This window comes from Geotrypetes seraphini, chromosome 2 (genome assembly GCF_902459505.1).
Source record: "Geotrypetes seraphini chromosome 2, aGeoSer1.1, whole genome shotgun sequence".
NCBI classification, from domain to species: Eukaryota; Metazoa; Chordata; class Amphibia; order Gymnophiona; family Dermophiidae; genus Geotrypetes; species Geotrypetes seraphini.
This window is the reverse complement of record NC_047085.1, coordinates 437,090,289-437,115,696: the sequence shown is the minus strand read 5'-3', so window position 1 is coordinate 437,115,696 and position 25,408 is coordinate 437,090,289. Positions and strand designations below refer to the sequence as shown.

Genomic DNA, 25,408 nt, shown 5'->3' with positions numbered 1-25,408 from the left:
TGCCCCTTCCTATGTCCATAGTGCCCCCAGTGCGTCCTTCCTCACCTCACCCCTCCTCCGATGCCCGCCTGCCTCCCATCCCCCTTCCATTGAACACCCCCCCCATGCCATCCTGCCTGCCTTCCTTCCATTAAACCCCCCCACCCCCTCCTCCGATGCCAGTCTGGGCCGCCCTGTCCTGACGGATCCACGTTTTGCCTCTCTCCCCGCGGGGCTGGGCTTTGCCCAGCTGTTTCTGGACTGACGTCTTTCCCTCCCCAATCCTCCTCCCAGGGCGAGAAAAAGAAAGGGAGAAGCCGAGTCGGCGCCCCGTTGCGGCTAGAGCCGGTTCCGATCCCGAAGCGTAGAATTTCTCCTTATTTTTGGTTCAGTGTTTTAGTGTTCACTGTTTTTAGAATACTGTAATTTTAATTTTGCTAACAATTTGAATGTAGGCCCCTCTTGAACTTGAGGCCCTAGGCTGAAGCCTAGTTAGCCTATAGGAAAATCCGGCCCTGAACACACCTTGCTGGGATCTCTCTCCCCCCTACATCCAAGATGCCATGTGCTCCCAGCTAATATGCAATTGAAGAACTCTTCTTCCAACAAAGGCTTTCATCATAGTGAGCCACTTTTAATCCAGTTTAATAATTCCGTTTCTCTAACAATATTTTATCTTGTGGCACATTTCCCTTGTTTACAGATCCCTAAATTGTAACTAAATATTACTGCATTGCCTGCCTAATCTGATAAATAAGTTATGCTCTGTAAAAATAAAATTCTAGTTCTTCCTTGAATGCTTTAAGTATCTGTTCTTAAATATTACATAGAGCCAAGTAAGTAGAACTTTCCCCAAATTAAAATCTATTAATATTATACATATATTCCTCTCCTCTCTTTGTGCTATAGCCATATCACTTGGAGCTAGCTGCTTCACTAAATACTGGAATAAGTTCCAAATGCAGCAATAATATCAGCTAGTTTTAGTAAAATTCTTGATGAACCAGGGCACAAAAATGAATGGGCCTAAATGCTTAGGTTTTTGTTTCTTTTTATCAAGCAATCAAGGAATTGAATGAGCTTCAAAGCATTTACCTCACCAGCCCGCAGTAAAATGATCTACCACTGCTTGTTAAAAGGAAACCTTAGTTTCTTATTATATACTGCCTGCAAGCCCGAAAGCTATTGAATCAGTGTACAGGGGCAAGAGTGAAGGAGTACCCTAATGGTTAGTGCAATAGCTTGAGAACTAGGATAATGGGTTTTGATTTCCACTGTGAGCCAGGGTAAGTCACTTAACCCTCCCCTCCATTGCCCTAGACCAGGGGTAGGCAATTCTGGTCCTTGAGAGCCGGAGCCAGGTCAGGTTTTCAGGATATCCACAATAAATATACATGAGATAGATTTGCATCTCAAGGAGGCAGTGCATGCAAATCCATCTCATACATATTCATTGTGGATATCCTGAAAACCTTACCTGGCTCCAGCTCTCAAGGACCGGAATTGCCTACCCCTGCCCTAGACAGAAAAATGTAGATTGTGAGCCCACTAAGGACAGCAAAAGTACCTGTTTATAATAAATGTAAACTAGTTTGTTGTACCACTGAAAATGACCCTTTATCCTTTACAATCATATGCTTTATTTATTTTTAATATACCACTTTTTACAGGTAGTGCAATGCAATTTACAATACAATAAAATTGAGAAAGGTGAAAGGAACTACTACATCAAGTGATAGGAAACTTGAACAGAATCCAGATGAGATCTGGCCTCATAGACACAAGCTCTGTGAGTGCTAGAGCACCCCAATATTATTTCCAGCACTGTTCAGACATCAGAGCTAAAATCTTCAGTATGTAGATAGAGCTGCAGGAGTAACCAGGAAGAAAGGCTCTCTGCAAGTATTGCACCCAACTTTCAGAATGGAAACAACCACATCTGAGTAACCCTTGCTTGTCAAGGCCACCCACTCAAGAGCTTTGCCGTAAACCCAAAGTGTTCAGGATTTTTGATAGGGACCGGTCCCAGATTGAGAAAATCCACTTAAACTGGGCCTTCGTCCCTCTGAAGGTGAACTAGATCCGCATACCATGGGCTGTGGGACTAGGACTACAAACCCCACATGACTCACAATCCTGTGAATGACTTGACCTAGTATAGGCCATGGGAGAATATATAAAAGAGCCCTTTCTCCGTGTCTAACCCTGTGCTTCCAGGTGTGTATCTTCGGCTGTAAAAGTGATCCACCTTTATGTTTACTGTCAAAGCCATCAGATTCATCTGTGGACATCCCCACTACTGAACTATGGAGGTGCATGCATGGGGGAACACAGACCATTCCCCCAGGTTGAGAGTCTGCCAGCTGAGAAAGTCAGCCTGCACATTTTCCATTCTCATTATGTGTGCAGCCAATGGAACCTGCAAGTGAGCTTCTGCCTACTGAAAGAGGAGTTGAGTTTCTAGGTGTAATGGGGCACTTCTGGTGCCCCATTGTCTGCCACTGTCTTGCATTGTCTGAGATGACTCTGCCTTGCCTTCTAGAGATTTCTCCAGTGCTTGAAGTACTAGTCGAATGGCTCTGAGTTCTAGTTGATTTATGGACCACGTTTGCTGAGTCAGTATCCAACAACCCTGAACTGGGTGTCCATTGCAACGCCCCTCCACAAATGTAAAGGCTGGCATTGGTCATTAGAATCTTCTAGGAGAAAATTTGGAGAGGCATGCCCCTTGAGAGGGAAGCTATCTGCAGCCACCACTGCAGACTGCTCTTCACTTCTGGTAACCAGAAGTCTGGTAACCAGACTGCTGAAGTAAGTCCATCTGAGACCAAGAGAGAATAGAGTCTAAGAGAGGTCTCATGTGCACTGTTGCCATAGGTTCCAGGACCTGCAGATAATGTCATGCAGTGTGAATCAGACTCTGTAAGAGGTTCTGAAATCTGCTTCCGGAATTTCAGTCTGTGTGGCTCTAGAAGAAAGACCTGGCCCAAGGTCTTGTTGAACAAAACTCCCAAGGTACACCAGGCACTGGATTGGCTCCAGCTGGCTCTTCTTGAAGTTGACAATCCATCCAAAGTCCTGGAAGAGTTGGACCACTCTCAAAACTGCCAGTTCACTTTCCTCCTTGAATGGGGCTCTGAAAATCTGGAAATTGGAACGACGAATGAGGTGATTAAATTTTCAGATGACTGTTCAAAGTTGTTGAAATGCATGCGGATTGTGAAGAATTGCAGGTCTTAGGAAATTGGAAGACTGGGTGTCCAAGTGGCAGATGATATTTAATGTGGACATATGCAAAGTGATGCACATTGGGAAAAATAACCTGAATCACAGATACCTAGGATCCACCTTGGGGGTTAGCGCCCAAGAAAAGGATCTGGGTATCATTGTAGACAATACGATGAAACCTTCCACCTAATGTGTGGCAGCGGCCAAAAAAGCAAACAGGATGCTGGGAATTATTAAAAAAGGGATGGTTAACAAGACTAAGAATGTCATAATGCCCCTGTATCACTCCTCATTTGGAGTATTGCGTTCAATTCTGGTCTCCTTATCTCAAGAAAGATATAGTGGCACTAGAAAAGGTTCAAAGAAGAGCGACCAAGATGGTAAAGGGGATGGAACTCCTCTCGTATGAGGGAAGACTAAAATGGTTAGGGCTCTTCAGCTTGGAAAAGAGAAGGCTGAGGAGAGATATGATTGAAGTCTACAAAATCCTGAGTGAAGTAGAATGGGTACAAGTGGATCGATTTTTCACTCCGTCAAAAATTACAAAGACTAGAAGACACTTGATGAAGTTACAAGGAAATACTCTTAAAACCAATAGGAGGAAGTTTTTTTTCACTCAGAGAATAGTTAAACTCTGGAATGCGTTGCCATAGGATGTGGTAAGAGCAGATAGCGTAGCTGCTTTTAAGAAAGGTTTGGACAAGTTCCTGGAGGAAAAGCTATGCCTGGAGGAAAAGCTATGCCGGGCAATCAGATCACAGAAGGATAGCAAGGAACTCCAGAGTGACTTGTGTCAGTTAGAAAAATGAGCGGAGAAATGACAGATGAAGTTTAATGTGGAAAAGTGCAAAGTAATGCATTTAGGCAGAAAGAACAAGGAACACGAGTATAGAATGTCAGGTGCAACTCTGGGTAAGAACGAACAAGAAAAGGACCTGGGTGTACTGATAGATAGGACCCTGAAACCATCGGCACAATGCGCAGAAGCGGCAAAGAAAGCAAATAGAATGTTAGGCATTATAAAGAAAGGAATCACGAATAGATCGGAGAAAATTATAATGCCGCTTTATAGGGCAATGGTCAGACCACACTTGGAATACTGTGTCCAACATTGGTCTTCCAACCTAAAGAAAGATATAAAACTGCTGGAGAGGGTGCAGAGATGAACAACGAAGCTAATAAAAGGTATGGAGAACTTGGAATACGAGGAACGACTTAAGATTGTTCTCCCTTGAGAAAAGGAGACTGAGGGGATATGATCGAGACTTTCAAAATACTGAAAGGAATCGACAAAATAGAGTAGGAAAAAAAATTATTTACAATGTCCAATGTGACACGGACAAGAGGACATGAACTGAAGCTAAGGGGGGACAAGTCCAGGACAAATATCAGGAAGTTCTGCTTCACACAACGAGTGGTGGACACCTGAAATGCTCTACCAGAGGAGGTTATTGCAGAATCCACTGTTCTAGGATTTAAAAGCAAACTAGATGCACATCTTCTTACGAGAGGCATAGAGGGATATGGGTGACTAAAATTACACCAGGTGTACACCTGGCTGGGCCTCCGCGTGTGCGGATCGCCGGACTTGATGGACCGAAGGTCTGATCCGGAGATGGCAGTTCTTATGTTATGTTATTGAGAAAGACATGGGGGAAGCCAGTTTGCCCTGTATTGGTAGCATGGAATATTGCTACACCTTGGGTTTTGACCAGGTACTAGTGACCTGGATTGGCCACCGTGAGAATGGGCTACTGGGCTTGATGGACCATTGGTCTGACCCAGTAAGGCTATTCTTATGCTCTTATTTAAAGTGAATCCTGGGATGGACCGGAAGCCAGTGAAGGTTTAGAAGCAAAGCAAACTTGCTTTTTCCAAAGATTAATTTTGCAGTGGTATTTTATATCAGTTGGAGTCTTTGAGAAAGATAGCATTACAGTAATCTAACTGGGATAATATGATAGATTGGACCAGGACAGAAAAGTGTTGTTGATGGAAAAGAGTTCTGACCTTCCTCAGCATCGAAGGGTAAAAAAGCACTTCTTTGACAAGAGAGTTTATTTGATCCTTTAAAGTAAGAGAAGAGTCTATGAGAACTCCCAATATCTTAGAAGAGAGCTCGATCTGCAGGGAGACACCATAATCCAATTTTAGGCCTAGCCATAAAAGTTTTGTTTTTGCAGCATTAAGCTTCATCTAGACAGACATAGCCCAGGCTTGGAGTTTGGAGATACAATGATTTATTTTAAAGGCTAGACTGGTGAGATCTGAATCAATCTCAATCAATAGAAAGATATCGTCCACATAGGTGAACAGTGTTTCCCAAACTGACAACTTGTAAAGGTTCAGTGTAGTCATATAGAGATTGAACAGGATTGGGGAAAGCGGAGAACCCTGAGTGACCCCGCAAGGGGGCCGCCAGGATTTTGAGATGTCACCTTTAATGTTGACTGAATAGGAATGAGACGATAAGAATTTGGAAAACCAGTCGAGAACAGCCTGATTGAGACCGATGTCTGAGAGTAAGTAAAGCAGAATGTCGTGTTGCACTATGTCAAACACCACAGATAGATCAAACTGAAGCAAAATAGCATATTTATTTTGTAATCGTAATTGTTGAGTTTTTGAAAGTAAGGAGATCAGCAAAGTTTCAAGACTGAAATTCGAACGAAATCCATGTTGAAATGGTTTACGTAATGGAAATTACTCAAGGTAGTTATTAAGTTGACTAGTGACTATTGATTCTATCATTTTTGTTAACAAAGGTATGTTGGCAATTGGTCGATAATGAGAGGAAATGGTAGGCTCTAGATCTACTTTTTTTAGAAGAGGGATGAGTTATTTGCCCCATGGAATGCAAACAATATCCATTTTCCAGTGAGTAGTTCAAAAGAGTAGTCAACCAAATTATTGCTTGTGAAGGAATACTAGCAAATAGATATGACGGAAAAGGGTCCAGAGAGCATTTACACTTTCTCATCTTTTCACACAATTTAGAAACTTGAAGTTTGGACACTGGATTGAAAGCAGCGTGGAATTTGGTGGTGGCGATTGATCTGACGCTCACAGAAGTCCTGTGAGCATTGGAGCAGCCGCTGGGGCCCACGCTGTGCGTCAGCAAAGGAAGAGGTAAGTATCTTAATAAAAATTCTGGCCCGTGACTTAGCCTGTGTTTAGATTTTAGCCCCTTATGTGATTTGAGTTTGACACCCCTGCACTAGAGAATGACATGGGGACAAATTTTTCCCCGTCCCAACAGGAACTCAATTTCCCTATTCCGTCCCCGCAAATTTTGTTGTCATCCCTGTCCCATTCCTTTAAGCTCTGTCTTAACTGCACAAGCCTTAAACACTTATGATTTGAAAGTGTTTGAGGCTTGTGCATATGAGGATGGAGCTTGCAGGAATGAGGCAGGGACGGGAATAGAACTTGCGGGGACAGGATGGAAAAATGAGTTCCCTCGGGGATGGGGAAAAATTTGTCCTCGGCATCATTCTCTAGATGGCACCTTCTGAGTCTTTGAATAATTCAATTGGAATACCATAGATACCAGGTGACTTGTTTTTTGATAAAGCTTTAATTGCTGCTATGGCTTCTTCTTTTAAAATATCTGATTCTTTTTCAGTGTCATTTTCCAGTTCAATTTCCCCAATGTTATCCCTATTGCTTTTTTTGTATACATTTTCCACATGTTCTTTCCATTTCTTTTTAATGCTTTCTGGATCATTCAGTATCATTCCACTGGTGTCTTTAAGCATCTGCAATTGAGGCTGGAATTTCTGCCACAATCTTTTAATGTCCTGATGTGCTAATCTGGTTTTTCCGTGTACATACATAGGCATACCTAAGTGGTTCCATAATCCTTAACAGTAGATCAACAACTAAAATAGCAGGTACCTTTGTATCAGCATAGTGTATTTTCCTCAACGTCATAACTTCTAAACATTTCACATCTATAGATCTCAATATACATGGTGGTTGAATCAGTTCCCAATATTTGCATCAGTTATTAAGGAGTAATTGAATAAATTGCCTACTACAACAACTAATCATTTCTATTATACTACCACATGTACCCAGCACTGTACACATTATATGCAGTACTTTCTGTGTCCCTAATGAGCCCTCAATCTAAGTATTTTGTACTTGGGATAATGGAGGGTTATGTGACTTGCCCAGTGTCACAGGTAGCTGCAGTAGGAATTGAACCCAGTTTTCTAGGATCTCAGTCCACTGCACTAACCATTAGGCCACAAGCAATTTGAAATGGATTCTGCTCACCAATGGTAGTCAGTGCAAACTGTTTCAAAATAAGGGTCAAGTGTACATACTTTGAAACACCAGCAATTAATCTTGATGCAAATTTTTGAATAACCTATAGTGCCTGGCAGCATGAGATCCCTAAATGTAAAGCTTTACAACAATGTATTTTCTACTGCAATGTGTCTAGTGGTAATATCAATCATCTTTTGAACTCTGTCTCCTTTCCAGGGAACTGCTCCTGCCCCTTCAGTATTTTTTCTGCAAGCAAATTGTTCAGAAGTGTTTCTGTTCTGCTATGCAGTTTTATTATTTTCGGGTATTTTTTCGTAGTGTTTGGTTGGAGGCTCGATACAGAGATTCCCACTTGTTGGGATCTCTACCTGGCCATCACCTGTGTAGTTGCTCACATCCCTGATTTATCAGGAGCAGGAACACAGGCTGTTTAGCTCCATCCCAGCTTGGTCGGGCTTAATAGCGGGCCACCTATATGGTCCTCTACCCCTTCATTGCATGAGGTTTTCTGGGGGTTGAGGCTAGATGGCTTAGTCCTTCATTTGAAAGAAACTCTGCAATGAGAGGGCATAGGATGAAGTTAAGAGGTGATAGGCTCCGGAGTAATCTAAGGAAATACTTTTTTACAGAAAGGGTGGTAGATGCATGGAACAGTCTCCCAGAAGAGGTGGTGGAGACAGAGACTGTGTCTGAATTCAAAAGGGCCTGGGATAGGCACGTGGGATCTCTCACAGAAAGAGATAATGGTTACTGAGGATGGGCAGACTAGATGGGCCATTTAGCCTTTATCTGCCATCATGTTTCTATGTTTCCTATAAGATCATTTATAAATACGTTAAATAGCATCAGACCCAGTACAGATCCCTGCGGCACTCCACTATTTACCCTCCTCCATTGAGAAAAATAGCCATTTAATCCTACCCTCTGTTTTCTAATTCCTAATCCACAACTGAACTTTTTCTCCTATCCCATTTAATTTTCTCAGGAACCTCTCATGAGGAACTTTGTCAAAAGCTTTCTGAAAACCTAGATATACTATATTAATCGGCTCATCTTTATCCACATATTTATTCGCACCTTCAAAGAAGTCCAGCAAATTGGTAAGACAAGATCTCATCTAGACCCCCCAAGCCCACCCCCATTAAATCATGTTTGTCTACATGCCTACAATTTTATTTTCTATAATTGCTTCCACTATTTTGCCTTGCACTGAAGTCAGGCTTACCAGTCTGTAATTTCCTGGATATCCTCTGGAACAATTTAAAAAAATTGGCATAATACTGGCCACCCTCAAATCTTTATGTACTTCAGATGATTTTAGCAACAGGTTACAGATTACTAACAGCGGGTAAGCAATTTCATGTTGGAGTTATTTTAGTATCCTGGGATGTATATCATGTGGTCCAGATGATTTATCACTTTTTAACTTGCCAATTTGGCTTAGTACATCTTCCAGATTCATGGAAATTTCTTTCACTTTCATTGTGAGCATGCACAAGAGCAGAGCATAGGCGGGAAGCCATAATTACACATGCAGTTTACAAAAGTCTTTAGTTTGTTGTATATTTGCAGAAAGTATGCACTAATATTTACACCAGTCTCTGCTAGTGCTTACATGTACACTTATTCTTTTGTGCCTAAACTAGCATTTTATAAAGTCAACCAGACACAAACATGACTTTATAAAGTAGGTTTAAAATAGGCGTGTGGAAATACACTTTACCTAGGTGCAACTTTATAAAATTACCCTCTGTGTGTACCCTACATGATAAATGATTTGTTGATGCACATGCTATCTGTATATTAAACACCAATGAACATGAAATATACTGAAAAATATTTTTTGCCTGACAACCTGTCTCCTATCTCCATCATCATGGTTGATATCAAAACTCTTAACCTGAAAATAAATTTTATTAACAATTCACATTGTGGCGGGGAATAGGGTGTTAAGGCGCTGTCCTGACCCACACATACAGCGTTCAGCCGAGCGGTTCACTGGAGTGGCTAAGCCAGCCTCACCCTCAATAAAGCACTGCAAACTTTGGATTCAAAACAAAGGTTTCTTTATTTTTCTTCTGACCCTTGCACTCCAACATAATCAAGTGGCACAAGCAAACATTGTTCCATATCATGTTGTAGAAAGTAATTCAGAAGACGAACCAAAATGATGCCACAGAATGCTTTCAGAAAAATCAAAAAGTTTGAATTCTGCAGACATTTCAATATCCTGGCTTACATTTTCTTCATGGGATTGGCAATCACAGCTGCCCTCATTAGCCCCCGTCTCTAGCTGAGAATTAGCTATCTGAGCCTCTGTTTCTACACCTCTAGCAGGCAGATAAGATTTTACCTTGCTGGTTGTTTGGGGTGCTGGGCTCCCTTTAGTATAGCCTTCAGCTTGGTAATGTTTTGGGCAGCTAGGAGTTCCCACTTGCCTTAAGGATTCCTCCTGCCTTGCCACTAGCCAAGGTATGTCTGGTCCAGAGTCTAGCTTGAACTTTCTCCAGTGTTTTTTCCAATCGTTCTTCCCTTGTGTTGGTCTCTTGGGTGATCCCTATGGTGAGCTCTGGGGTGATCTCTTGGTGGTGGCCTCTTGCTGTGTGAATCAGCTCTGTGTTTTAACCAGGTGAGCTGAGCCACTCAGCTCTCTGATTGGCTGCCTAGTCAATTGTTCCCTGAGGTCTGACGTTACTCTGTGTGAAACTTGCACCCCTCCCCCACTGCTTACTGCAGCTTTGAAAGTGGGTGTAAAACCTTTCCTTGCCTGTTCCACACTGCCTTGCTTATTCAAAGGCAAATAAGTTCCTGTTCCTGTACTTTCTAAGTTTACAGGTCAAGGTTTGTAATACTAGTATTGCAACCAGTGGCAGGGTTGTTATTGATTGGCATCCTGTATGTCTTAGGGCTGGCCCCTTCTGCCTGCCACACTATTGCCTTAGCAGTTGAAATGGTAAGTACAATACCAATAAGAACAAAAGGTATTTATTAATATTGTGCAAACAAGAGCCATATTAAGGAGTTCTTTTAAACAAAACAGGGAATATATTTGGCTAACATGATAAGAGTTAATGAAATCTAACCTCACAGATCTTACATGTATTATTTTTTCTTCAGTCTTCGCTTTTAATTGCTTTATTTTATATGAAGACTATTTCCCCATACTCTTTCTAATATAAACTTCACCAAACTATAGGTGCTAAAAGATGTTAAGTAATTTCTTGTACATTTCTATGATTAACAAATAGCAGATAGTATAAAACATGAGATTGGACAGAATGATGTATTCATATTTCAGACACCAATATAGAATTTAAGATTGTATTTGTATGTGCATTAACATTAATAAAATTCATATTTAAATAACATAAATAGAAGGCCTCATATAACTGGTTGATATTGATCCACCCTTTCCAAAAGAGTCTGTGAAAATCCAGGAGAATAGTATCTATAAAAAAAAATATATTAGTTACTAAAATAAATGTTTCCCCCCCCCCAAAAAAAAAAAAAAATCACTCTAGCTCAGTGAATCGAATTTAAACATATATACTAGGAAACTCTTAGTCAAAATGTACATTTAAAAGGCAATTCTATAACCTAGCTGCACAAATGTTTTAAACTGACATGTTTGTATAAATGTAAAAATTCTGCCTAAACACTATTCTGCAAATACCCACTTAATCTATATAGCATATATTTTGCAAGGGGGTGCACACATAGTGGCAGAGTATGGGTGGGGCTCCAACTTATGCACATAGGGCCTGATTTTATAAATGGTGTCCTAGTTAGACGTTGCTAGGTGCCATAATTGAAGTTGCCTAGCGATACCTAACTAAAATCCATGCCTAACCTAAATTAAGTTAATTAGCTTAAATGGTGTGGCAATTGACAATGCCACTGAAGTTAATTGACTAATTAGTTTAAAAAAAAAAAATTAAAAGTTAGGCATGGAATTCTACATGGCGCCTAATGATGCCTAAGTGGAGGCGCCTTATGATGTCTACCTGAAAGTAGGCATGATTAAGGACGGAGAATAGGTGTGATTGAGCTAGGCATTCAAGATAGGCGCCAGTAAATTAGGCCAGTGAAAACCTGGCCTAATGTAGTGGCACCTACATTTAGGATGCCTAAGTTTGCTTAGGCACTGCTAGGCATGATTCTAAATGGTGCCTAGGGGGTTGATTGACAATTACGCTGAGCGGCACGCCTACAATGTAAGTACCGCTAGATGACGTTTATAGAATCATAGAAACATGATGGCAGATAAAGGCCAAATGGTCCATCTAGTCTGCCCATCCGCGTACAAAATATTGTTAGTTATGTAACATAATGTAATACAGCTCTTATATTCCACTCTCAGCAACAGTAGTTCAAAGCAGATAATAAAAGAAGACAAAATAAAAACATTCAGAATTTCTACTTGACAACAGCATTCGGAATTTCTACTTGACGAGATATCTGTTGAGATCTCTGAGATCCGGAATGGGTCGCAGTTCTCCTGTCTTCATTGGAATTAAGAAAGAGCAGGAGTAGAATCCCTGGTTGAGTTGAGAGAGAGGAACTTCCTTGATGGCATTGAGAAGAAGAGATTGAACCTCCTGAAGAAGAAGAGAGGACTGTGCAGGGTTGGAAGCAGACTCTCTTGGAGGATGATCCAGAGGAAGGGTGTGGAAGTGAAGGATGTAACCCTGATGAATGATGTTTAATACCCAGAGATCGGAGGTGATGAGTTCCCAACGACTGATATAATACTGAAGGCACCCCTATTGACTGAGGAAGAGAACATAGGATGGGAATTGTGGCTATGCTCAGAAGAAACACGTTAAAAAGGCTGTGTAGGTTTTTGTGTAGCAGCCGGTTGTTTGGGTTGTTGATGTGGTTGTTGCTTCAGCCTTCTAGGTGGAGGAGGAGCAGAAGCAGCAGCCTTAGCAGCAAACCTTCATTGGTAAGAAGAGGCAGGCTTGAATGGTCGAGGGGCCTAAAGCTTCTTTTTCGGTTTCACCAGCGTGTCCCATCTGGTCTCATGGGCCGAAGGTATTTGAATGGCAATGTCGGTAAAATCATCAAAAAGTTCATCTCCGAGACACAGAGCATTGGCCAGACAATCCTAGTGGTTAATGCCTAGGTCGGAGACACGTAACCACACAAGATGTCGCATAGCCATCGACATGGCTGCTGCCTGAGAAGTGAGCTCAAACGTGTCATAGGTGAACCTCATCATATACTTGCGAAGTTGGAAAACAGTGGAGACAAGATTCTGTGTAGGAATGTATTTCTGGAAAGAAGAAAATTGCTTTACCAGATGCTTCAGATAGCAGGAAAAATTAAAATTGTAATTTCCTGCTTGGATTGCTAACATTAAATTTTGGTAAAGTTGTCTACCGAATTTGTCCATTCTCCAGCCTTCTCCGCCAGGAGGAACAGAAGCATAGACACTGGCTCCAGTTGCGGCTTGTCAAAGCCTGGATGAGGCACCACCTTGTATTCGAACTCCAGTTCCTTAGGAGCCACTGGTATGGAAAAAGGAGTTTCAAAATTCTTGAAAAAAAGTTTCTCTCAAGATGGCAGGAAGAGGCAACCTCAACATGTCTTTAGGAAGGAGGTCATAATCTAAAGTCTCTAAATATTCTTTGCTATATTTAGAGTCTGCTTCCAAAGAAATGTCCAAATCCTTGCCCATCTGACAGAGAAATTTGGAGGAGAGTTTCTCAGAAGAGGCTCGAGTTGGAGAGCAGCGAGGTGAACCTGAAGCAGAAGAGTACTCCTCAGTGGTGGATGGTGGCTCTGGTTTAGAATCTCCCATTAAATCAGAATCTCTGATAGAGGAAGATTTATGTTGGGAACGGTGCTGGCAGATCGGTGTCGAGGTCTCAGTATGTTTAGATTTATGTAAGACCTTACTCAACCGTGCCGGAGTGACCTCTCGAGAAGTTTTAATCTAGGAGGAATGTTGTTGTGATGGCAGAATGCTCGACTCCCTTGCCAAGGACATCTGCACCAGAGGAGCGTCCGAGACAGGTGCAGTCAGCGCCGTGAGCTGCTCAGACTGAACCCACACAGGAAGAGTCGGTGTCGACAGTGGCACAAGCTGGGTCGGCATCAACAATTGAAAATGCTCCCCTAATTCATCGCTATGCAAGTTGTCTATTTTTTTGCTTGAGGGAGAGCACCGGTACCGTTGGCTTTTTCGCCGGAGATGAGGAGGCTGATGAAGAGGCACTCACCTGGATCGGATCCGTGCACTTACGGGACTTTCACACGGTTGGCATGACTTGGCTCAATGCAGTTTTGACCTGTGTCCCGGAGGGGGAAGTGGAAGGCTTCTTAGCCAGCTTACCCAAAGAGATGGTATACTGCGACACCGGAGTCAGCGTTGGTGGATCTGCTAACCTCAAACATCTCAGTGTTGTTTTGATTGGCATGGTCGGCGCGGATGGTGTCGCTGTTGAGGTGGGCTCACCTTCCATGGCAGCACCGAAAAGCTGTTTCTGCTGCAGAAGACGATTTTTCAAAGTCCTTTTCTCTAAGGAAAAGCAGTGCGTGCAAGTCAGGTGAAGTCAGCCCAAGAGATACCAAGCTGTCAGGTGCAAAGACTGCAGCTTAGGATGAAGAGAACCGTGACTCTGTGTAAGAAGAGATAAAAAAGGGGCAGAAGAAGTGGTTCCCTGATGCTGAGTTAAAGTAGAAGGGAGAACCAAGCTTGTCTGGGCCACCGAGGAGCTATCAGAAGCATGGTAGCAGATTCCTGTTTGAGTTTGACAAGCATTTTGAGAATAAGTGGAAATAGAGGGAACTTGTTCGTCCAGTCCAGGAGAAAAGCATCTGCCTCCAGGCGATGAGGAGAGTACAGTCTGGAACAGAACTGGGCCAGCTTGTTGTTGTGGGGAGACGCAAAGAGGTCTACCTGAGGGGTTCCCCAATGAGAAAAAATTGGATGGAGAGCTGCTGAATTCAGCGTCCATTCGTGAGGTTGAAGAATGCGATTTAATTTGTCCGCTAATGAATTTTGCTCCCCTTGAATGCAGACAGCCTTCAGGAAAATGTTTTGAAGAGTTGCCCAATTCCAAATCTTTTGAGCTTCCTGACAGAGAAGAGATCCCTGTTCCTGCCAGCTAGTTCACGTAGAACAGAGCTATTTGATTGTCTAAATGGATGGGAATGACCTGATTTTGAAGATGCTGAAAAGCCTTGAGAGCATTGAAAATTGCTCTGAGTTCCAACAGATTTATGTGATGGTGACGATCTATGGCTGATCAAAGCCCTTGAGTACGTAGATCTTCTAGGTGAGCCCTCCAAGCATAGGTTGACGAATCTGTCGTGACAACATTCTGATGAAGAGGAATTTGATACAGCAAACCTCTGGAAAAATTAGAAGAGAGTATCCACCACTGAAGAGATTGTCATAGAGAAGATGTTACTGTAATACACTTGGAAAGTGAGTTGAGAGCCTGCAACCACTGAGAAGCCAGCGACCTCTGAGGAATCCGTAGGTAAAGTGTGGCAAAAGGAGTCATGTGACCAGTAGATGCCATGTGACCTAGAAGAACCATCATGTGCCTCGCTGAGAGTGATTGAAGGTGGGTCACTTGATGACAAAAGTTGTATCAAAGTGTCCTGAAACTGCTGAGGAAGAAACACCCTGAGTTGAACAGTATCTAGGAGGGCTCTGATGAACTGAAGAGTCTAAGAAGGCTGCAGTTGAGATTTGGGAAAATTGATTTCGAATTCCATGTTGCAGGAGCAATAGTCTGTTGCATCGCTAAAATAAAACCCTGAGACGAAGGATCCTTGATGAGCCAATCATCTAGATAGGGAAAGACTTGAAAACCATGAGTCTACAAGGCTGCTGCTGCCACCACCACCAGGCACTTAGTGAAAACTCTGGGAGATGATGCGAGACCGAAAGATAGAATCTTGTATTGGTAATGGTGATTTTCTACCTGAAATCTGAGAAAATTGTGAGAGGCTGGGTGAATGGGAATGTGAGTGCAGGCCTCCTTATCCAGAGAGCGTAAACAATCATTGCGATCCAGCACGGGATGCAGCGATGCTAGAGACAGCATACAAAACTTTTATGTAACAAGAAATTTGTTGAGAGCTCCGAGGTCCAATATTGGTCAAAGACCATATTGGTCTTCTTCAGAACATGGAAAAATCAGGAATAAAACCCCGTGTTCTGCTGGTCCAAAGGAATCTTCTCGATGGCATTGAGAATGAGCAGAGATTGGACTTTCTGGAGAAGAAGAGAGGATTGTAGAGGGTTTGAAGGAGACTCTCTTGGAGGATGATCTGGAGGAATGTTGAGCAAATGAAGAGAATAACCTTCTCGAATGATATTGAGAACTCAGAAGTCAGAGATGATTAACTGCCAACGATGTACACTATCTCCAATGGGGAGAAGGAGAGGCAGAATTACACTGATTGAAATTATGCTCTCGAGTAGTCGATCCAAAAAGCTGATTTGATTTGGGAGTAGTAGAGGTCTGAGATTTTTGAGGACACTGCTGTCGCTGTTTTTTCTGCTGAAGCCTGGAAGGAGGAAGAGGTTTTGCTATAACACGCGTCTGATAAGAAGAGGGTTTGAAAGGTCTAGCCGTAGATGATTTAGGCTTAGGTTTAAGCAATAAATTAAAAGACTTTTCATGTGCTGAAAGTTTTTGAGTTGCGTTCTCAATACAGTCCCCAAAAAGCTCATCTCCCAGACAGGAATGTTTGCCAAGCGATCTTGGAGATTAACATCCATGTCTGCTATCCTGAGCCATGCCAGCCTTCTCATGGCCACAGATATTGCAGAAACTCGAGAAGACAGCTCAAAAGCATCATATGCTGATTGTTCCATATGCTGTCTGAGTTGAGTGAGAGTACTAAACATATTACATTACATTAGTGATTTCTATTCCGTCATTACCTTGCAGTTCAAGGTGGATTACATAAGAATTGTCATGATATTAAGAAATACATAAGGAATAGTTTGAACATTTTATAAGGAGTATATAGTATTGCAGGTGAAGCTTGGGACAGATCTGGTTGTGTTATATTGGTTTTATGTATTTTTTGAAGAGTAGGGTTTTTGTTTCTTTTTTAAAGGTTTTTATAGTCTGTAGTCGAAATCAGCAGATTAGTGAGTTGTCTGTCCAGTTTAGCTGCTCTGGTGGACAGTAGGTTGTCATACAGTTTTCTTCATTTGATATTTTTTGTTAGCGGATGTGCGAATAGTGTGTGGGTTCTCCTGTGTCTGGTTGAGGTGGACTGAATTAGTCGGTTGTTCCAGTAGGCTCTTCAGCAATATTGCTTACACAATGTTAAAAAGAACAGGCCCAAAAACAGAACCTTGAGGCACACCTCCACGACAAAATAATGGCGACCAGAAAAATGGTCTTGAGCATCAAGTCCAAGAGGGAAGCATCTCGAAGGGGCTCAAAAGGAGCCTTGGTAAGGCTAGACAACATCAACATATGAACATAAGAATAGCCTTACTGGGTCAGACCAATGGTCCATCAAGTCCAGTAGCCCATTCTCACGGTGGCTAATCCAGGTCACTAGTACCTGGCCAAAACCCAAGGTGTAGCAATATTCCATGCTACTGATACAGGGCAAGCAGTGGCTTCCCCCATGTCTTTCTCAATAACAGACTATGGACTTTTCCTCCAGGAACCTGTCCAAACCTTTCTTAAAACCAGCTACGCTATCCGTTCTTACCACATCCTCTGGCAATGCGTTCCAGAATTTAACTATTATCTGAGAGAAAAAAAAATTTTCTCCAATTGGTTTTAAAAGTATTTCCCTGTAACTTCATCGAGTGTCCCATAGTCTTTGTAATTTTTGACAGAGTGACAAATCGATTCATTGTACCCGTTCTACTCCACTCAGGATTTTGTAGACTTCAATCATATCTCCCCTCAGCCATCTCTTTTCCAAGCTGAAGAGCCCTAACTGTTTTAGTCCTTCTGCCTGGCACAAGCTGAAGGACTAAAGGAAGGAAGGCTGAGGAGCTGGGATACTGGCACAGTGATGAGGTATGAGAGGGAGGGGTTACATCTCTGAAATTCTAAGGCTTCCTACAAAGACCTGGATGCACAAAAGTCAGTCGGTCTTTCCTCATACAAGAGGAGTTCCATCCCCTTTACCATCTTGGTCGCTCTTCTTTGAACCTTTTCTAGCGCCACTATATCTTTCTTGAGCTAAGGAGACCAGAATTGAACACAATATTCCACATGAGGTCGCACCATGGAGCGATACAGGGGAATTATAACATTCTTAGTCTTATTAACCATCCCTTTTTTAATAATTCCTAGCATCCTATTTGCTTTATTGGCTGCCGCCGCACATTAGGCGGAAGATTTCATCGTATTGTCTACGATGATACCCAGATCCTTTTCTTGGGCGCTAATCCCCAAGATGGACCCTAGCATCCGGTCCCGGGAAGGGAAAGAATGCTTAATTGGCAGTTTGACACGAAGAGCCTCCTTCAAGAATCTAGTGACATCAAGAAGAGATGCCAAGCAGGATCGACACTCCCAGGATCCAAAACAAGATAGCCCGGGCCACCTGGACCAGAAGAGAAGCCACAGTGAAGCCTTTATCAAGTTTCAAGTTTATTTATTCATTTGATGAATTGCCTATTAAAATTGCTAGGCGATGTACAAAATCCAAGTAGAGAATAATACAAAGAAACTAACATTTTAACAATATAATTACATAACATACAGACATGAAGCGGGAAGGAAAAGATATCCAAACCCAGCCTGAAGAAAGGTGAGAATTAGTGAAACAGAGCTGAATAAGGGTCCTGGGCACACCAATGTTGAAAGGCATACCACGCTTTAGTGTAAGCCGACACCATGAATGATTTCTTAGACTTCAGAAGGGTATCAACAACCAAAGCACAATATCCTTTATGCTCTAAGGCTGCACGCTCAAAAGCCATGTCGTAATAGCAAAGTGACCCGGACCCTCCAAGGAAACCAGACTCAGCATGAGAAGGTCCAGATAGGCGCTCAGTTGAAGGCTGCGACCTCTGCGCAGGCACATCTGATCTGTGTACCATAGTCTACAAGGCCAATCTGGAGCTACCAGAATGATGCGATCCGGATGAGCCTTGGTCCTCCAAATGAGGGTGAGGGGCTGAGGCAAGAAGTAGCTCTGCCCACTCCCTGACATCACCCGAAGCAGACTCGAAGCTCCCCCTTAAAAGGGGAGGAGCCAACGCTGCACAGCTTCTGGATCAGGGCAGGCAGGTGAAGTTGGGCAGAGGAGGGAGAGAGGAGAAAATCCACCGAAGAAGGCACGAGGGAGCAGGGAGAAGGCAGAGGATGAGAGGCTGAGGTGAGAGGTAGCTCCGCCCACTCCCTGACATCACCCGAAGCAGACTCAAAGCTGCCCCTTAAAAGGGGAGGAGCCAACGCCTTATCGAGAGTGCCTTTGCGAAGGGCCTCAAAAAGGGCCAAGTCACTACACCCAAGGACACCAGGGAAGGACAGCAAGCAGGCAGAGAGAGAGAGAGAGAGAGAGAGAGAGAGGACTCCAGCAGCAGGCAGAGAGAGAGAGAGGACACCAGCAGCAGGCAGAGAGAGAGAGGACACCAGCAGAAGGCAGAGAGAGAAAGGACACCAGCAGCAGGCAGAGAGAGAAAGGACACCAGCAGCAGGCAGAGAGAGAGAGAGAGAGAGAACGACAATGGAAGCAGAGGGAAACCAGAAGATGAGCTTTCCAGTGTTCTGCACAGACTGTCATATGTATGACTACCTCTCCTTGGGGAGACAGTCATGTGTATGCGGTCGGTGCCAGGAGCTGGAAAGCTTGAAGAAGGAAGTAAAGCGACTAGAGGACAAGATACAGGATCTAGAAGGACTTCACACTACAGAGGACCCAATCAGGACAGCTATAGACTTCATGAATGAGAGACATTGAGGAGGAGGTCAGGGAACTCGAGAAATTCATTGAGGAAGCCTACAGGAGGAGAGTAGAAGAAAACGAACTTCAGATGAACGATGAAGTTACACCAACTCCAACATGGAAGGGAGAACAAGAAGCAGATGACCTCATAGAAGACACCTACAGAGAAACATCGCACGAGGGGGAGAAAATGGCTAGCCTATGCCCAGGAGAGGAAGCAGCAAAGCACACCGAGGACATTGACCTGAGACCGAAGCGAAACCTAAACAAGGGAAAGTCAGCGAACCTAGTGGGAGACTCGATACTGAGGCATGTGGACAGCCACATAGCAGGAGGGAGAGAGGATCGACTGGTGACCTGCCTCCCAAGAGCGAGAACCAAGGACATCGTGGACAAAATTGGAAAGATCCTGGAAGGAGCAGAGACGGAAGAGACCACAGCAATGATCCACATCTGGATGAACGATGTCAGCAGGAGAGACTACATAAGAAGCACGCTGATAGAACAGTTCAAGATTCTGGAAAGGAAGCTGAAGATGAGGACCCAGAAGATAGCGTTCTCAGAGATCCTACCAGTACCAAGAGCAGATGTGAAAAGGCAGGAGGAACTACAATCAATAAATGCGTGGATGAAGAATTGGTGTGAGGAAGAAGGGTTCCACTTCGTGAGGAACTGGACAACATTCTGGGGCAAGAGCAAGCTCTACAGGAGAGATGGACTGCATCTAAGCGCGGCGGGAAGAAGACTTCTAGCAAACAACGTCAGGAGAGGAATAGAACAGGCTTTAAACTAAGAAGGGGAAAGCCGACAGTTGACCAAGTGTCGATGATTCGGAAGAAGGTATCCCGTGAAGATACCGAGGGGAAAAAAGGCTGGGAAGAAACAATGGACAAATTACAGGAGTCTACTAACCCAGAAGAGGAGGTTAGAAGGAATGTAACAAAAAAGAAGAAACTAAAGACCGAAGCACTGGGAAAGGAAATGAAGTCAAGAAAATACCAGGATCTAAATTGCATATATACTATTGCAAGGAGCCTAAGAAACAAAATGGGGGAATTAGAAGCCATGGCCAATGCAGAGGACATAGACATAATTGGAGTCTCTGAAACGTGGTGGAATGAAGAAAACAAATGGGATACAGCACTGCCAGGGTACAAGTTCTATCGCCAGGACAGGTCAGGACAGAAAGGAGGTGGAATAGCCCTATACATAAAAGAAAGCATACAATCGACAAAAATGGACACAGCAGAGACGACCAACAAGCTGGAATCGCTATGGGTTAAAATACCGGGAAGGACAGGGCCTGAAATAAAGATGGGCCTATACAATCATCCAACCGGGCAAACTGGAGATATCGATGAAGAAATGGAAACCGACATGAAGCGAGAATGCAAAAGCGGTAACACGGTTATTATGGGAGACTTAAACTACCCCGGGATAGACTGGAGTCTTGGAAGCTCAAAATGTGCTAGGGAGACAAAATTCCTGGAGGCTATACAAGATTGTTTCTTGGAGCAGATTGTTAGAGAACCAACGAGAGGAAATGCCACTCTGGATCTAATCCTAAATGGGTTAAGGGGACCTGCAAAGGAAGTAGAGGTAGTGGGATCACTGGAAAAACAGCGATCAAACATGATCAAGTTCAAGGTTGAGGTAGGAATACCGAAAGGAAAGAGAACCATAGCAACAACTTTCAGCTTCAGGAAAGGAAACTACGAAGCAATGAGGGAAATGGTAAGGAAGAAACTTAGGAATACTTCCAAAAAATGGCAAACGGTAGAACATGCCTGGTCTTTTCTCAAGAACATGGTGAGCGAGGTGCAAAATCTGTATATCCCCAGATTCAGAAAGGGGTGCAAAAAGAGTCGAACAAAAGACCCGGCATGGATAACTAAAATAGTGAAGGAAGCGATAGGCAATAAGAAAAACTCATTCAGGAAATGGAAAAAGGACAAAACTGAGGGGAACTGGAAAGAGCACAAAAAGTATCAAAAAGAATGTCACCGAATGGATCGAAAAGTCAAAAGAGAGTATGAAGAGAGGCTAGCCAGGGAAGCACGAAATTTCAAACCGTTCTTTAGATATGTTAAAGGGAAGCAACCGCTAGGGAGGAGGAGACCGCTGGACGACGGAGACAGGAAGGGAGTGGTGAAGGAGGAGAAAAGTGGCAGAAAGACTTAACATGTTCTTTTCGTCTTTATTCACAAACGAAGACACATCCAACATACCGGAACCTGAGCAATTCTTCAATGGATATCAAGCAGAAAAAATAACATCCATGGAAGTGAGCCTTGAAGATGTACGCAGGCAGATAGAAAAGCTAAAAACTGACAAATCCCTGGGTCCGGACGGAATCCATCCAAGGGTTCTGAAGGAATTAAAGGAGGAGATAGCGGAACTACTGCAGCAAATTTGCAATCTATCCCTCAAAACAGGCATGATCCCAGAGGACTGGAAGATAGCCTTCGTTACGCTCATCTTTAAAAAGGGATCAAGAGGTGACCCGGGAAACTAAAGACCGGTGAGTCTTATCTCGGTTCCGGGGAAAATGGCGGAAGCACTGATAAAAGAAAACATTGATGAACATTTTGAAAGAAACAAACTTCTGATAACCAGCCAACATGGTTTCTGCAAGGGGAGATCGTGCCTAACGAACTTATTGCACTTCTTCGAAGGAATTAACAAACAGATGGACAAAGGAGACCCCATAGAAATCATTATCTAGATTTCCAAAAAGCCTTTGACAAGTTGCCCCATGAACGCCTACTCTGGAAACTGAAGAACCATGGGGTGGAAGGAGACGTACATAGATGGATCAGAAACTGGTTGGCGGGTAGGAAACAGAGGGTAGGAGTGAAGGGCCACTACTCGGACTGGAGGAGGGTCATGAGTGGCAGGGCTCGGTGCTCGGGCCGCTGCTATTTAATATATTCATAAATGATCTAGAAACAGGGACAAAGTGTGAGATAATAAAATTTGTAGACACCAAACTATTTAGTGGAGCTCGGACTAAAGAGGACTGCGAAGAATTGCAAAGGGACTTGAACAAACTAGGGGAATGGGCGACGAGATGGCAGATGAAGTTCAACGTTGAGAAATGTAAATATTACATGTGGAAAACAGAAACCCAAGGTACAACTATACGATGGGAGGAATGTTATTAAATGAGAGTACCCAAGAAAGGGACTTGGGGGTAATGGTGGACATGACAATGAAGCCGAAGGCACAGTGCGCAGCGGCCACTAAGAAGGCAAACAGAATGCTAGGCATAATCAAGAAGGGTATTACAACCAGAACGAAAAAAGTTATCCTGCCATTGTATCGGACGATGGTGCGTCCGCATCTGGAGTACTGCGTCCAATATTGGTCGCCGTACCTTAAGAAGGACATGGCGTTACTCGAGAGGGTTCAGAGGAGAGCGACACGTCTGCTAAAGGGGATGGAAAACCTTTCATATGCTGAGAGATTGGAGAAACTGGGTCTCTTTTCCCTGAAGAAGAGGAGACTTAGAGGGGATATGATAGAGACTTACAAGATCATGAAGGGCATATAGAGAGTAGAGAGGGACAGATTCTTCAAACTTTCAAATAATAAAAGAACAAGAGGGCATTCGGAAAAGTTGAAAGGGGACAGATTCAAAACAAATGCTAGGAAGTTCTTCTTTACCCAACATGTGGTGGACACCTGGAATGCGCTTCCAGAGAGCGTAATAGGGCAGAGTACGGTCCTGGGATTCAAGAAAGGATTGGACAATTTCCTGCTGGAAAAGGGGATAGAGGGGTATAGATAGAGGATTACTGCACAGGCCCTGGACCTGTTGGGCCGCCGTGTGAGCGGACTGCTGGGCATGATGGACCTCAGGTCTGACCCAGCAGAGGCATTGCTTATGTTCTTATGACCCAGCCTTGATCATCGGCCAAGGAAGAAAAACATACAGAAGAATCTCCTGAGGCCATGGCTGTACCAGAGCGTCAAGCCTCGCGCTGCTGGGCTTGGATCTTTGACTGAAGAAGCGATCCACTTTTTTGTTTCTTGCTGTGACCATGAGGTTGAATTGAGGCTGTCCCCAGCACCCCACTATTGCTTGGAACACCTCTGGGGACAGGACCCACTCACCCAGATCCAGAGTCTGGCGATACTGGTTCTATAACTTGAATACCCAGCAAGCGCTGAACGGTGGCTTAAATTCTGAGTGTTTGTTCGGGTGACCTGAGAGTCCACGAACCAATCTGTCAGAGGTTGAGCAAATTCCAGCTTGTAGCCCGACCGAATAATGTCCAAGATCCATTGGTTGGACATTAATGCACATCCCAAGCAGAAAGAAACGCTGAGAGCCAACCCTCTATCCGTAGAGGGGTATCCCTCAGCTGGCATCATTGAATCTTTCTTGCAGAGCGCGCAGAAAAGGAGGTGAAAGGCTGGTAACGTCTGTAGCCAGTATATCATTGTCGGGAGCCCTGTGAAAATCTTTGCGATGTGGCATTTGCATACAATCAAGAATGCCGTGAGCCACGAAAATTAGAATGACCAGAACCCCTGCAAGGTCTGGGTCTACTATCAAGCAGATTCTTAGGGTAATGGTCCATCACAGAATCCATAAGATTGTCCAGACCTTTGCCAAACAATTGCTGCTCCTTATAAGGCAGCCTAGCCAATGTAGCCTTGGAAGTGGAATCACCAGCCCATTGTCGAACCCAGAGATTTCGGTGGGCAGAGATGGAGTACGTTGACACCTTTGCCACAACTCTCATGAGGTCATACAATGCATCCGCCATATAATCTGTCCCAGCCATCAGAAGTTGAGGAGGGGGATCCACTGCCTCACTCTCCAGGGTGCACAGTCAAGAGAGACAGGCGCATGCCACAAAAGACGTTGCCGAAGCAGCCTTGATACCTAAAGTAGCTGCATCAAAAAGTTTCCCGAGGACCACATCCACCCACCAGACCTGCATATAGTTTAAGACAACACCATCCTCATTGGGAGAGAGGTGCGTTTAGTCACCTGTGCCACCAAAGAATCCACCTAAGGCTGACCCAAAAGCTGCTGACACTCCTTTGCCACAGGATACAAGTGGGACATAGCTCTAACAATTTTCAGAGAGCCCTCCAGAGAGTCAAACTGCTCTGAGAACAGAACACTCGTATCAGGATGCCAGGGAAAGATAGCTGACTGCAGGCGCCCACCACACAGTCAGGAGGAAGAAGTAGACAGAGCCGGCTGAGTGACTAAATTCAATTCCTGCAACGTATGCAAAGAGACAGCAGCTCTGCAAATCTCATCCAGAGAAACAGCTGAAGACTCTGCCCAAGAGAACGAAACACCCCTGGTTGAATGAACCGCACAGCAAGGGGGGGCTTATTTCTGGCCGCCATGTAAGCTGCGGAAGTGGCCATGCAAATCCATCTGGAAATGGTAGCGTTAGAAGCCAGCCTACCTTTGCAGGCAGGACCCGCCAGAACAAACAAGTGGTCAAAGAGGTGAAACTCATTAGTGACCTCCAGATACCGCAATAAAAGTCTGCGCACGTCCAAGGACCGTAAAACCCGGTCCTGCCCCCTTGAATCAGAGGAAGCAAAAGCAGGAAGCCAAACTTCCTAATTCACATGGAAAGCGGAAACCACTTTCGGAAGAAAACAAGGAACAGTACGCAGCATCACAGCGGAATCCTTAATATGCAGGCAAGAGCCTGGAGTTCCGAGACCCTTCAGGCTGAGATAATAGCCATCAGAAAGATCCAAGAATCGTGAGATCCGTCAGATGCCTGCTCCAGAGGCCATATGGAAGATGAGCCAGAGAACGAAGAACCAGATTAAGATTTCAAATCAGACAGGGAAGGCACAACAGAGGCCAAAGCCGTAGAGCACTCGCGGAAAACAAGCTACAACCACATTAGCTGCCATATATGAAAGACCAACAATCTGAACACAGAGCGAGGCTACCTACTCCAGGCTATCCTGCAGAAACTCTAGGACCCAAGGAATTGAAGGGAGAGAAGGATCCACCTGTCTCAAGGTGCACCAGGCCTGGTAA

The 25,408-nt window shown here is 43.9% G+C and overlaps 1 protein-coding gene across 1 annotated transcript in view; it reads right to left on the bottom strand.

Moving 5' to 3' along the window:
- Positions 1-9,531: 9,531 nt before the first annotated feature.
- SPAG6 (sperm associated antigen 6) overlaps positions 9,532-25,408 on the bottom strand; it is a 220,948-nt gene continuing 205,071 nt past the window's right edge. Inside the window, 1 exon segment of the mRNA XM_033931329.1 lies at positions 9,532-10,930. Coding sequence (XP_033787220.1) covers positions 10,864-10,930 — 67 coding nt within the window. The 3' untranslated portion in view covers positions 9,532-10,863.